The 12826-nt window shown below is 37.8% G+C and overlaps 1 protein-coding gene across 2 annotated transcripts in view; it reads left to right on the forward strand.

The window, feature by feature from the left end:
• The window catches only part of LMBRD1 (LMBR1 domain containing 1), a 148975-nt gene that overhangs the window by 34251 nt on the left and 101898 nt on the right, over positions 1 to 12826 (forward strand). For both annotated transcript variants that reach the window (XM_008263085.4, XM_070073909.1), the window contains exons 4-5: positions 7125 to 7222; positions 11925 to 11992. In XM_008263085.4, coding sequence (XP_008261307.2) covers positions 7125 to 7222; positions 11925 to 11992 — 166 coding nt within the window. The remainder of the gene's footprint in view (positions 1 to 7124; positions 7223 to 11924; positions 11993 to 12826) is intronic.

Genomic DNA, 12826 nt, shown 5'->3' on the forward strand with positions numbered 1-12826 from the left:
GTTTGGCAGATTTCCCTCCCTCCAAAACAAGTGTAAAGCTGGACAAAATGGAACAGAAAACAGCTTTAGTGCTTCAGTGCTTTGTCTTAGTTCTGAAGGCTGGGAAGTCCAAGATTAAGGTGCCAATAAATTTGGTTACAGGAGAGGGCATCTTTCCTGGCTTTCAGAGAGCCGCTTTGTTGCTGTGCCCTCACGTGACTGTGGGGGTGGGGGGCACAGGGGCAGAACGAGAACACATACTCTGATCTTTCTTGTTTTATAAGGGCAGCTCATCATAGGCACCCCATCCACATGTCCTCCTAATTACTTCCTACCTGGTTATTTCCTGAAGATACCCATCTTTAGATATCACCACACTGGAGCTAGTGCTTCACATATGAATTTTGGGGAATAAATTCACTCTGTTATATACCATTCCCTGATCCCCATGAAAAATTCCTGTTTTTCTCCCATGTTTTTCTCCCATTTATTCCATCCCAGTAGCCACAAGAGTGTTTATTTTATATTATGTATTTGAAAGACAGTCACACATACACACACACACACACACACACAGAGTAAGTAATTTTGTATCTGCTGGTTCACTCCCCAAATTCCTACAACAGCCCCAACCAGGCAGAATTCAGGAACTCGAAGTCTCCAACATGGGTAGCAGAGACCCAGGTACTTAGGTTATCATCCACTGGTTTCCCAGATGCATCAGCGGGAAGCTGGATAAAGGAGCACAGCAGCCAGGCCTGGAACTGGCTTTCTGATGTGGGATGTAAGTGGTAGTTTCACCTGTGGTGCCACAATGCCTGCGCACCCGCAAGAGTTGTAATTTGTTCCAGCATCACTTCTAATGTCCAACTTCCTACTTAGATATCATCTAAATCAGATCCTGTGAGACTTGAAGTACATTTCATCCTGAGGCTAAAATTCTGTTTCTCTGATCCTGTGAAAACAGAAAAGGTAGCTGCTTCTAAAAGACATGGAGTGGTGATACAAGCCTAGGTTAGACATCCCCATTCCCCAAGGGAGGCCTTAGAAGGAAGAAAGGATCTCAGATAGTTGTACAATCTGGCAAGATAACTGCCGGGTTTTGATTTGATGCTTTGTCTTCTGGACCCACTGGTTCAACAGCCCACTTACAAGGCTTCAGGTAGTCATCATTTAGCCTGATGAAACTTAGGCAGTATCCTCTTCCCCTTCTTTGAAACCTCTTTGGAGGTAATCTTTGATGATCTCTGAATAGCCTTTAGGATAATTCTTTCTTTATCTTGTGGAGTTAATATACTCTTAGCCAAACTGCTCTGTAGTCTCATCCTCAGATCCATCAGCCTCCCCTTTTGTTATCCCATCTGTATTCCTTTCAGTTAAAAGAGGCAGTTGTTTCTACTGGGGTGACTTACTAGGTCTGTGGTTCATACTTGCACTAATCTGCTTATCAAATAGTGAATTTTGGGGGATCACCAACATGCAGTTCATTATAGGCTATAATAACATATACAGATAATATCCAGGTGTTAGCATGAATATAGAGAAACTAGTTTCTTCAAATGCTGCTGTTGGGAATGTAAAATCGTCTAGCTATTTTGGAATACTTTTAACTTTCTTAAAAAGGTAAGCTTGCTTTATGGCCCTGCAATTCTATCACAGGTGGCAGCTTAACCAACTGCACCGCAACACCGGCCTCGACACCAGATTCTGCTTCACTAGTTATATGTGGCACTTATTAGAAGACTGGAAATAAATGCATAGCTTAAATATTGTTTTTCCATCTCTGTTAAAATAACCCTGGAGATAGGCTAGCTAAGGCTGTTTTGGCAGCATCATGACATAACCGACAGTGCCATTTCTTTCTTGTCAACTCTCCACCCTTAGCACAAGATTTCCACATTAAGGTTACCACAGACTCCAGGCTGCTGAGGTTTAATCCATTATCTGTCAATTTCAGGCAGGAAATAGGAGGAAAGGGGAAAAGAGAAAGACAAAAGGAATGCCAGCTGAAAGAAAACCAGTCTTGACCCTAGATTTGTTCAGCTGGGTAAATGGTTAATTTTAGAAGGCTTTTAGAGTTCTAAGAATATCTTTATACTTTGACCTTCTTAAACAGAAAGCTTTGTAATGACTATTCTATCACAAGATTGAGTAAGTTATTTGTTATCGTAGTGTTTTCATTTAGCTATTTTCATTGGTAGTATTTTTAAAAAATCTTTAAAAAAATTCTAATGTGTCCCAGCACATTTTCACATGAGTTATAATTTATATTATTATATAATATACAATATACAACTTTTAACAGGTACATTGCTTGCTTTGTATTTATTTTAAAATCATGGAAGTTGTATATTCTTTGCCACAGATTTTGCCCATAACCTTTTAAGAATTGCTGGCTCTCTGTTCACTGGATTTTCCAAGTTCTTGATAAGTTCTTTTTAAAAAGGAACTTGATTTATGTGTTTAACTTTTGTTAATTTCTGTGGACATGAGGTTTTAAAAGTTTTTCTTAATGTGTTCTTTGATGTTAATGGTCGTATAAGCCACAGACTGCTTCTATTTTATTTGCTAGTAGTGTTCTTTTACGAAAAACATTTACAAGTAAAAGCATACTTTATGAAGATGTCAGAATATGAAAATGTCATAACTGTTGGAGTTAAGAATAATTTTCCTTGAAAATGGCAATAAATTTGATGCATAACTATAAAAGAAGCAATTTCTCTTCTGTTGATGATAGCAGCTATACATAGGTATATTTATATACATTTTTTCCATTTACAGATATTTAAGCCCAACTTGTCATTAGAACTAATACAAAACATATAAATGTTAATTTAATTTTTGTCTTAATTTAATTGAAAGGAAAACATTTTTATGAAGGGAATTGAAAAAGAGCTTTCAGATTACCAGAAAATAGCATGAAATGTGGGCTCAGGAAAACAAAGGATAATCATTTGAAAACTGTGTGGAGTCATAGACTACTAAAGAAATATCAGAGTCTCTTCAGAATTATATCTGCTGCTTACTTCCTCCATGTGCCTGCTGATTGCTAGAAACTGTGTTTCTGGCCACTGCTACGTGCAATATCTCTATAGCCTTTTTGTCTTCCAATAATGGATTAGTTTCGCTAGTTATAGAATTTCTATAAGTTCAGACAGAAAATGTATTCTTGTTGGTATCATGGTCTGGATGCCACTTGGGAGAGCCATATGCCAGAGTCCTGGCTCTGCTCCTGATTGAGGCTTCCTGCTAATGTGCACACTGGGAGGCAGCAGTTGATGGCTCAGCTACTTTATCCTTGCTACCCACTGGGGAGATCCAAATTGAATTCATGGCTCCTGGCTTCTTCATGACCCATTCTAGATTTTGAAAGTTAGGGAGTGAACCAGTAGGTGGAAGATTTGTTTCTCTGTCTCTCTGTCTCTCTCTCTCTCTCTCTCTCTCCCCCACACTCCCCCCCCCTTTCTGTTTTTAAATAAATAAATAAATTTTAGAAGTGTGCTCTTGTTGCTGGGTTTTTATTGCTGATCTTTTATGTTTTGTTCAGCATAAGGTTTGTGAGAGTCATCTGTGTCTCATGTATCTTTTTTATTACTTTGTAATAGTCTTTTGTATGAGTTTGCTTTTCCATTCATTTGTTGATGGAGATTTGGATCATCTCCAGTTTATCATCACTGCAAACAATGAGGCTGAACATTCTGTATCATCTATTGTGAAGTATCTGTGTAAGTCTTTTGTCAGTTTTGAAAAAAAGTTGTCTTTTGTTTTATGAAGATGCATTATTTATTGTCACACAGGGTGCTTCACAATATAGCGTTAGGTCAAAGAAGCAGATTTCAGGACAAGAGATGCAGTATGATAAATTGGTTTTATTTTTATTGAGTTTGAAGAATTTTTTTGTCATGCCAATTGACTGATGGTAACTTATACATGTAAGAGATCATATGTTTCATAAGTGCCCTCTAAATAAAGGAGGCAGTGCCAGCAAGTGTTAACATCATGGTTAACCATTCTATAATTTTGTATTCCTTCCTTCCAGCAGAATAAGTAATTGAGTTTTTATTATATATTACTAGCAACTGCTTTCTTTTTCTCCATTTTTTCTTGTAACAATATACATAACATAAAACTTTATATGGAACCATTTGAAGTCTATACTTCATTGGTGTTAAGTGCATTCATCATGGGTAATCTTCACCAGCATCCATCTCTATGATTCCTTTTATCTCGTAAAACTGAAACACTCTAGCCATTAAACAGTAACTCCCCATTTCTCTCCCCTTCCCCACCCCGGCTTCTGACAACCACATTCTACTTTTTCTATGATTTTGACTATAAGTAATTCACGTAATTGGAACCACATAATATTTGTCTTTTTGGTGCTGACATTTAATGTAGCATAAAGTTTTCTTTTTACGATTTATTTATTTATTTGAAAGGCAGAATTACAGAGGAGAGAGAGAGAGAGAGATACATACATACAAGGGAGAGAGAGAGAGAGAGTCCATCTGCTGGTTCACTTCTCAAATGGCCACAATGGCTGGGGCTGGGCTGAGGCTGGGCTGAGCTAGGCTGAAGCCAGGAGCCAGGAGCTTCTTTCAGGTGTTCCATGTGGATGCAGGGGCCTAGGTACTTGGACCATCCTCCACTGATTTTCCAGACACATTAACAGGGAACTGGATAGGAAGTGGAGCAGCTGGGACTTGAGCTGATGCTCATATCGGATGGTGGTGTCACAGGTGGCATCTTCACTGGCTGTGTCACAGTGTCGGCCCACAGCATAATGTTCTTGAAGTTTATCCATGCTGTAGCTTATGTCAGAATTTCCTTTTTTTTAAGGCTGGATATTATTCCATGTTGCTATTCTCTTTATCCATTGATGGACACTTGGGTTTCTTCCATCTTTTAGCTATTATACATAATACAGCTATAAACATGAGTCCACTAATAACTCTTTGAAACTCTGTTTTAAGTGGAATTGTTGAATCACATGGTTATTAAAATTTTAAAGATTTTATTTATTTGAAAGAGTTATAGACAGAGAGAGGGAGAGACAGAGGTCTTATTCTTTTTATTTATTTATTTTTATTTTTTGACAGGCAGAGTGGACAGTGAGAGAGACAGACAGAGAGAAAGGTCTTCCTTTTGCCGTTGGTTCACCCTCCAATGGCCGCCGCAGTCGGCGCGCTGCGGCTGGCGCACCACGGTGATCCAATGGCAGGAGCCAGATACTTATCCTGGTCTCCCATAGGGTGCAGGGCCCAAGCACTTGGGCCATCCTCCTCCACTGCACTCCCTGGCCACAGCAGAGAGCTGGCCTGGAAGAGGGAAAACTGGGACAGAATTGGTGCCCCGACCGGGACTAGAACCCCGTGTGCAGGCGCTGCAAGGTGGAGGATTAGCCTAGTGAGCCGTGGCGCCGGCCTGAGACAGAGGTCTTCCATCTGCTGATTCACTCCACAAATGACTGCAATGGCCAGAGCTGGGTCAATCTGAAGCCAGGAGTCAGGAGCTTCTTCTGGGTCTCCCACACTGGTACAGGGGCCATACACTTGGGCCATCTTCTACTGCTTTCCAAGATGATAAGCAGAGAGCTGGGTTGGAAGTGGAGCAGCCAAAACATGAATCTGTGCCCATATGGAATGCTGGTATCACAGTTGGAAGCTTAATGTACTACAGCACAGCGCTGGCCCCTGTTGTTAATTTTTTGAAGAAGCATGTTACTGTTTTCCATAGCAGCTGTACCATTTTATATTCCCATCAACAGTGGACAGGGTTTCAGTTTGTCTACATCCTTGAAATATTTGTTATTTTTATTTATTTCTTTATTTTTAATATTAACCTTCCTAATGGATATGAGGTGATAACAAATGCTTTATTTTACAAAGGAACACAAAAATTAGCATTCTGTAATTGCTTTATGTATTTATAATAGTACCGATATTTTTCATGAACTTATGGTATATATAAATAAAAGTGAATACACAGATTTAAAAATTAAGTTTCTCAGGCCTAAGTCCCAGAAAGTTGCTTATGTTGTTTTATTATGAAGTATACTATGTCTTTGCTCAAGTTTTAATTTAATTTATGTTTCATTAAATCTTTTGACTGAATACTGGCTATAAGCATTTCAAGTCTAAATCACTTTTTTAAATTTTTAAAGCTTTATTTATTTAAAAGGAAGAGTGATATACACACATGCACAAACACACACACACACACACACACACACAGAGAGAGAGAAGGAAAGAGAGACCTTCTATCTAGTGGTTTACTTTCCAATTGGATGTAACAGATGGGCCTGGGCCAAGCCAAAGCCAGGAGCCAGGAATTACATCCCAGTCTGCCACATGGGTGCCAGAGTCCTCAGCACTTGGGCTATTTTTTAGTGCCTTCCCAGGTGCATTATCAGGGACCCGGAATGAAAATGCAGCAACGGAACTTGAACAGGCGTTCATATGGGACACCAGTTTGCAGGTGGCTGCTTTACCCTTGGTGCCACACATTGGCCCTTCCCTTACATCATTTTAAAGCAGATAAATATGAATACCTATCAGTTAACTTTAAGTGTAAACATTCTGTTGTTATATTGCTCTTTTTAGTTTCTCTATCTTGATTTGTAGAAGATCAATTTCATAATACTGCATATTTAAACTTAGATGGGGAAATTATATGAAAAGGACAGCATCATTTTTAGTTCTCTCTTTAACTTGCCAGAGTGACTAGCAAGTGTTGGGTGAATTGTGCTCCACTTGAATTGGAATGAATACAAAAGTTAACATTTATATTAGGTGCTTCATAGGCAGTTCTTAACTTCATAGTTAATATATAACAAGAGCTCAGGTGTTAGCAGCCACAGTTGTTGGTGGCACAGTTATTATCATGATTGTTGGAAATTGCCCCATATTTGATTTGAATTATGCTTTGTTATTCTAATAGTGCTGTTGATTTCATGGAACAAGAGACAGCAAACACTGTTGGGATATCACATATAGAGTTATGAGTATAGGAAATCCAGTAAGAAAGTGAATTTCTTAAATGAGTGTATGGGTGAATGGCTTTAAAATTTTTTTGAAGTACCACATATAGATGACATTGATTAAATATATACATATTTAATAGAACTGTGTTATTTATTTCCACAGCTTTATATTCTGTGATATTGTTCTGTGTGTTTCTCTGGATCCCTTTTGTCTACTTCTACTATGAAGAAAAGGATGAAGATGACACAAGTAAATGTACTGTAAGTATCTTTATTTTAGAGTTCTCCATTTAGTTTTTAAAAAGATGGTATTTCCTCCCTTTTTTAAAGAATAATAAAACTGTTTGAATTTATTCTAGAGCAGTGTTGTCTAACAGAAATATAGTATTAAATGTGATATTCTAAATTTTCTAGTCACCACATTAAAATGAGTAAAAATTTGACATTAATTTTAATTAGATTGAATTTAATATCATAGGTTTCAAATATTAACATTTTATATGTAGTGATAACATTAATAAGATCTTAAAATTTAGGTTATGTTTTTACACTTGCAGGAATTTGACTTAAGAATATTTCAGGTAGTCAGTAGCCACATATGACTTATGACTAGTCAAAGCAATTCTAGAGTGGGGGTCAACAAACTGTTTTCTGTAGAAAGCCAACTAGTAAATGTATTGGGCTTTGTAGGCTAAATGGTTTTGGCTAGTCAACTCTGTGATTGCAGTGTTATAGTATCCTGAGATAAAATTAGGCATTTGACCTAGTAGTAAGACAAAGTTAAGATGTCTGGGCTCCACATGGGAGTACTTGGGTTTAATTCCTGGCTCTGGCTTTCTATTTGCCTTCCTTCCAGGGCACACCCTGTACGACAGCACATGATGTCTCAAGAAGTTGGGTTCTCAGCTCCAGGCTTTGGCTTGGCCAGTCCTGACTGTTGTGGTTATTTGGGGTGTGGACCAATGAATGAGAGCCTCTGTGTCTCTGTAGCTTGCTCACTGTTGTGCTCGCTTGCTCTCTCTCTCTCTCAAATTTAAAAAAAAAAAAAAAAAAGGAAAATATCTCAAGGCAATACTTAAAGAACATTTTGTGACCTAATAGAACAGGAAGTGGGTAAGACACGGCACATAGGACACAGTTTGCTAACTCATCCCTAAGAACATAAAGAAGAAACACTTGCAAGTAATTCTTTCTAATTCAGGATAATACAACTACAGAAAGCTGATAAACACAGCACACACACACAAGTTCAGAATTACAGAATGGTGTCACTTAAGTGTTAGTATGAAATTCTTAATTAAAATATTAAAAGGGCCAATGTTGTGGCATAAGGGGTTAAGCCATCATCTGCAATGCCTATATAGGTCCCACGTGCTCCACTTACCATCCAGCTCCCCGTTAATGTACCTGGGAAGGCGGTCGAGGATGACCTATGTGTTTGGACCCCTGTACCCCTGATTCCTGGCTTCAGCCTGGCCCAGCCCCAGCTGCTGTGGCCATCTGGGGAGTGAACTAGTGGATGGAAGGTCTCTCTCTGTCTCTCCATTTTTCTCTCTGTAACTCTGCCTTTCATATAAATAAAAATAGATCTTTAAAAAATTAATAATTTAGGATGATCTTGAGATCCCAGTGGAAAGAACAGGTCTTCAAAGAGGGAGGTGCCTTTCTCTGAAGGGAGGAGAGAACCTCCACTTTGACTATGACCGTGTCTAAACAAGATAAGAGTCGGAGAACTCAAGGGGCTTCCATAGCCTTGGAAACTCATAACTGGTGCATAGGGAGATTACTGATGCCATAAACAGGAGTGTCAATTGGTAAAGTCAACAACAGGAGTCACTGTGCACTTACTCCTCATGTAGGATCTCGGTCCTTAACGTGCTGTACACTGAGGCTTAATGCTATAACGAGTACTCAAACAGTATATTTCACTTTGTGTTTCTATGGGGGTGCAAACGACTGAAATCTTTACTTAATGTACACTAAACTGATCTTCTGTAAAAAAAAAAAAAGAAATTTTCAATTCCCAACTTGACTCTCACTGGGATTAAACATGACAATAGGTCTGCTCTGATTTCATCATCATTTTAAAAAAATCATCTATTATTTTTCACTTTATGTTTCTGTGTGGGAGCAAACTGTTGAAATACTTACTTAAGGTATACTAAGCTGATCTTCTGTATATTAAGATAATCGAAAATGAATCTTGATGTGAATGGAAGGGGAGAGGGAGTGGGAAAGGGGAGGGTTGTTGGTGGGAGGGACGGTATGGGGGGGGAAGCCATTGTAACCCATGAGTCGTACTTTGGAAATTTATATTCATTAAATAAAAGATAAAAAAAAAATATATTGGTATTGGAGGCCAGTGTTGTGGTTCAGTGAGCTAAGTAACTGCTTGTAACACTGGCATCCTGTATCGGATCACTGATTCCAGTCCCAGCTTCTCCTCTTCCCACCCAGCTCCCTGCTAATGCATCTGGGAAGGCAGCAGAGAATGGCTCAGTTACTTGGGAGACTCAGATGAAGTACCCAGCTCCTGGACCACCCGCAGCCATTGCAGCCATTTGGGGATAGAAGATCCTTCTCTCCGACCCTCCTTCTTTCTTACTCTGACTTATAAATAAATAAATAAATAAATAAGCAAACATACCTTTTTAAAAAAGTGTATGTGTATTGTATAGCCAAATTTGCATATTTCTAACTTGCATGAATAGTTTAGAAACAGGAAATCTATTAATATATAGTAGTTAATAGGTCAAAGAAAAATGGTATGTTGAGATATTTGTCAAAATTGTTACTTTTCTTGGACTAAAGGGGGAAAAGAGTGCAAGCATGGATGTGTTATATTTCTGTTGAGTTACTGGAATTTTTTATGCATTGTTTATGCTGTATACTTAAATGCAAAAACAAATATATTCATTCAGAAGTCAGCATCATGCTTAATTATGACTGAAATCTTAACAGCATTTGTATTAAGACTCAGAGCAAGTAAATGGTATTTTAAATGACTCCTGGGGTGATAATTAGTACATTTGTTAGAGGAAAAGTAAGGATTTTTTTTTATAAAGAGAGCCAAAATTATTTGCAGATACTGTGTAATTCTATATTTGGAAATAGATATATAAGGTAAGGTGACTGGTTATAAAGCAAAATCTCAGTGATATGTTGGGTCAGTTTGTTGCTTCTAAACCACAGCTTCCTCCTACCTTTGGCTTCTCCTTCCCTTTTTTAAAAAATGTCTTTGAAAGGCAGAGCAACAGAGACAAAGAGAAAGAGCGAGACAAAAACAGATCTCACTTTTACTTAACGATTTTTTTCCACAAAGAATATTTTACCTCTTTTTGAACAAAATGACATTTGAAACATGAGTTTAAATTTTAAATGGTGATTTTTAGAGGCTTAATTATTGCGATAGGACAAATAATGCTATTTTTGATTAAAGCTTTCTTTGAGATTGCTATACATTTTTCAAGTGTCCAGCTTTGTGTTTTTGTTTTTCCCTTTAGATTATATTATGAGCATCAAACAAACATAGCCTTTAAATTCCTGAGCTCATAATTTCAAATTATTGTTTCATCACTTCTGACACAATGTAACGTAGGGCATTTTTAAACCTCTTTGGGCCTCAGCTTCCTTACCACTGAATTGGGAATGAGGGTTGTGAAAGTTAAGTGTGTTAACATGTAGGGGGTGGTGTTCTGGAGCAGTGTGGGACACCAGCATTCCAAATGAGCACTGGTTCAAGTGCTGCACGCTCTATTTCCAATCCAGTTCACTGTTAATGTGCCCTGGAAAGCAGCAGCAGATGACCCCAGGGATTGGGTCCCTGTACCCACGTGGGAGACCTGAATGGAGTTCTTCGCTCTTGTCTTCAGGCTGGCCCAGCCCCAGTCATTGCAGCTGTTTTGGGAGTGAACCAGTGGGTGGAAGATAGCTTTCTGTCTCACTCTGTCTCTCTCTTTTTTTCTGTACTCATTCAAATAAAATAAATAAATCTTTAACAACAAAACAAAAATATATAAAGTTCTGAGAACAGTGCCTGGAAATAGGTTATATGAGGGTACTTCAGAAAGTTTGTAGAAAATGTAATTAAAAAATAAGTTCATTTTGGTGCAAAAAATTTTTGAAATCTTTGCATATTTTTCCAGAATACACATTTTCCATGAACTTCTTGAGGACTCCTCATATAAATATATAAAATACATACTAAAGTATGTAAGCATATATACACACCTGTATATATACAGGTATATTATAACCATTTTGATGAATTGGGTTGGGACATTAAAGATTCTTTTTTTAAAAAAATTATTTATTTATTTGAAAGTCAGCGTTATGTATAGAGAGGGAGAAACATATATCTTCCACTCACTGGTTCATTCCCCAGGTGGCTGTAGTGGCCAGAGCTGGGCCAAGCCAAAGCCAGGAGCCAGAACCTCTATCTGGGTCTGCCACATAGGTGGCAGGGACTCAGGCACTTGGACCATCTCCCACTGCTTTTTTCAGGCCATTAGCAGGGGAGCTGGATTGGAAGTAGAGCAGGTGGGACATGAGCAGGTGCCCGTATGGAATGCCAGTGTTGCAGGCAATAACTTTATCCATTACGCCACAATGCCAGCCCCAATATTGTAGGCTTTTGCTGTTTCCTGTATGATGAGTATTTCATTAAATATTCTGATATTTTATTAAAGATGCCTACTGGAATATTAACTATACTTTAGGTTTATTGCCTTTCACAAGGGACTAATGATTAAAAATATTTTAAGATCTCTTTTGTGCATCTTGCAAAGATATTTAAAATGTAGCATATACATATTTTTCCTGAAAATTTGAGATTTTTTTCAACAAGCAAAACTACATTGTTGACAATAAATGTATGTTTGATATGAAAATACTGTTATACTGTTGCAAGAATATTTTATATAATAGTTTGCTAAATGATATACTTTTTTCCTTTGGTATCTAGCAAATTAAAACTGCTCTGAAGTACACTTTGGGATTTGCTGTGATTTGTGCACTTCTTCTTGTGGTTGGGTAAGTCTTGATTTTTTTCATACTGATAATGGAAATGGAATTAATTTAATAACAATAATGATAATAGATTCATTCAGAAAAGTCTAGGAAAGGGAAAAGCAGAATATGAAACCAGACAGACTTCTTTAGTGTTACCCCTGAGCAATAGCTATAGTTAGCGATCTTCCTCTGGTGTTCCATGTAAACACTTTTTATGTGCTTGAAATTGTGCAAAATGCCCCTGCCCCCATGCATGCACTCACCATGTTTGTTATCTGCAAATGTGATTTTATTTTATATAATTCTTATATCTACTTGTAATATACTATGCATATATCTTTAGGATAGTAAATATGGATCTCTCAGTTTTGTCTGTACTTTTTTGTTAATTATTTTTTAAAGAATACAAATTTCTTAAGTACAACTTTAGGAATATAGTTTTTCTTCCCACCATACCCACCCTCCCACCCACATTCCCACTCATCCTCCTCCTCCTCTCCCCTTCCCAGTCCCATTCTCCATTAAGATTCATTTTCAATTAACTTTGTGCGCAGAAGACCAACTCTATACTAAGTAAAGATTTCAACAATTTGCAAACATGCATATACATGAAAAACTGTTTGAGAATTAGTTTTACAGTTAACTCTCATAATACAACTCATTCAGGACAGAGGTCCTGCATGGGGAGTTAGTGTACAGTGACTCCTGTTGCTAATTTAACAATTGACACTCTTATGTATGACATCAGTGACCACCTGAGACTCTTGACATGAACTGCCGAGGCTATGGAAGCCTTTTCAATCCGTGAACTCTGTCATATTTAGACAAGGCTATGAGCAAAGTGGAAGTTCTCTT

The sequence above is a fragment of the Oryctolagus cuniculus genome, chromosome 5, assembly GCF_964237555.1.
Source record: "Oryctolagus cuniculus chromosome 5, mOryCun1.1, whole genome shotgun sequence".
NCBI lineage: Eukaryota > Metazoa > Chordata > Mammalia > Lagomorpha > Leporidae > Oryctolagus > Oryctolagus cuniculus.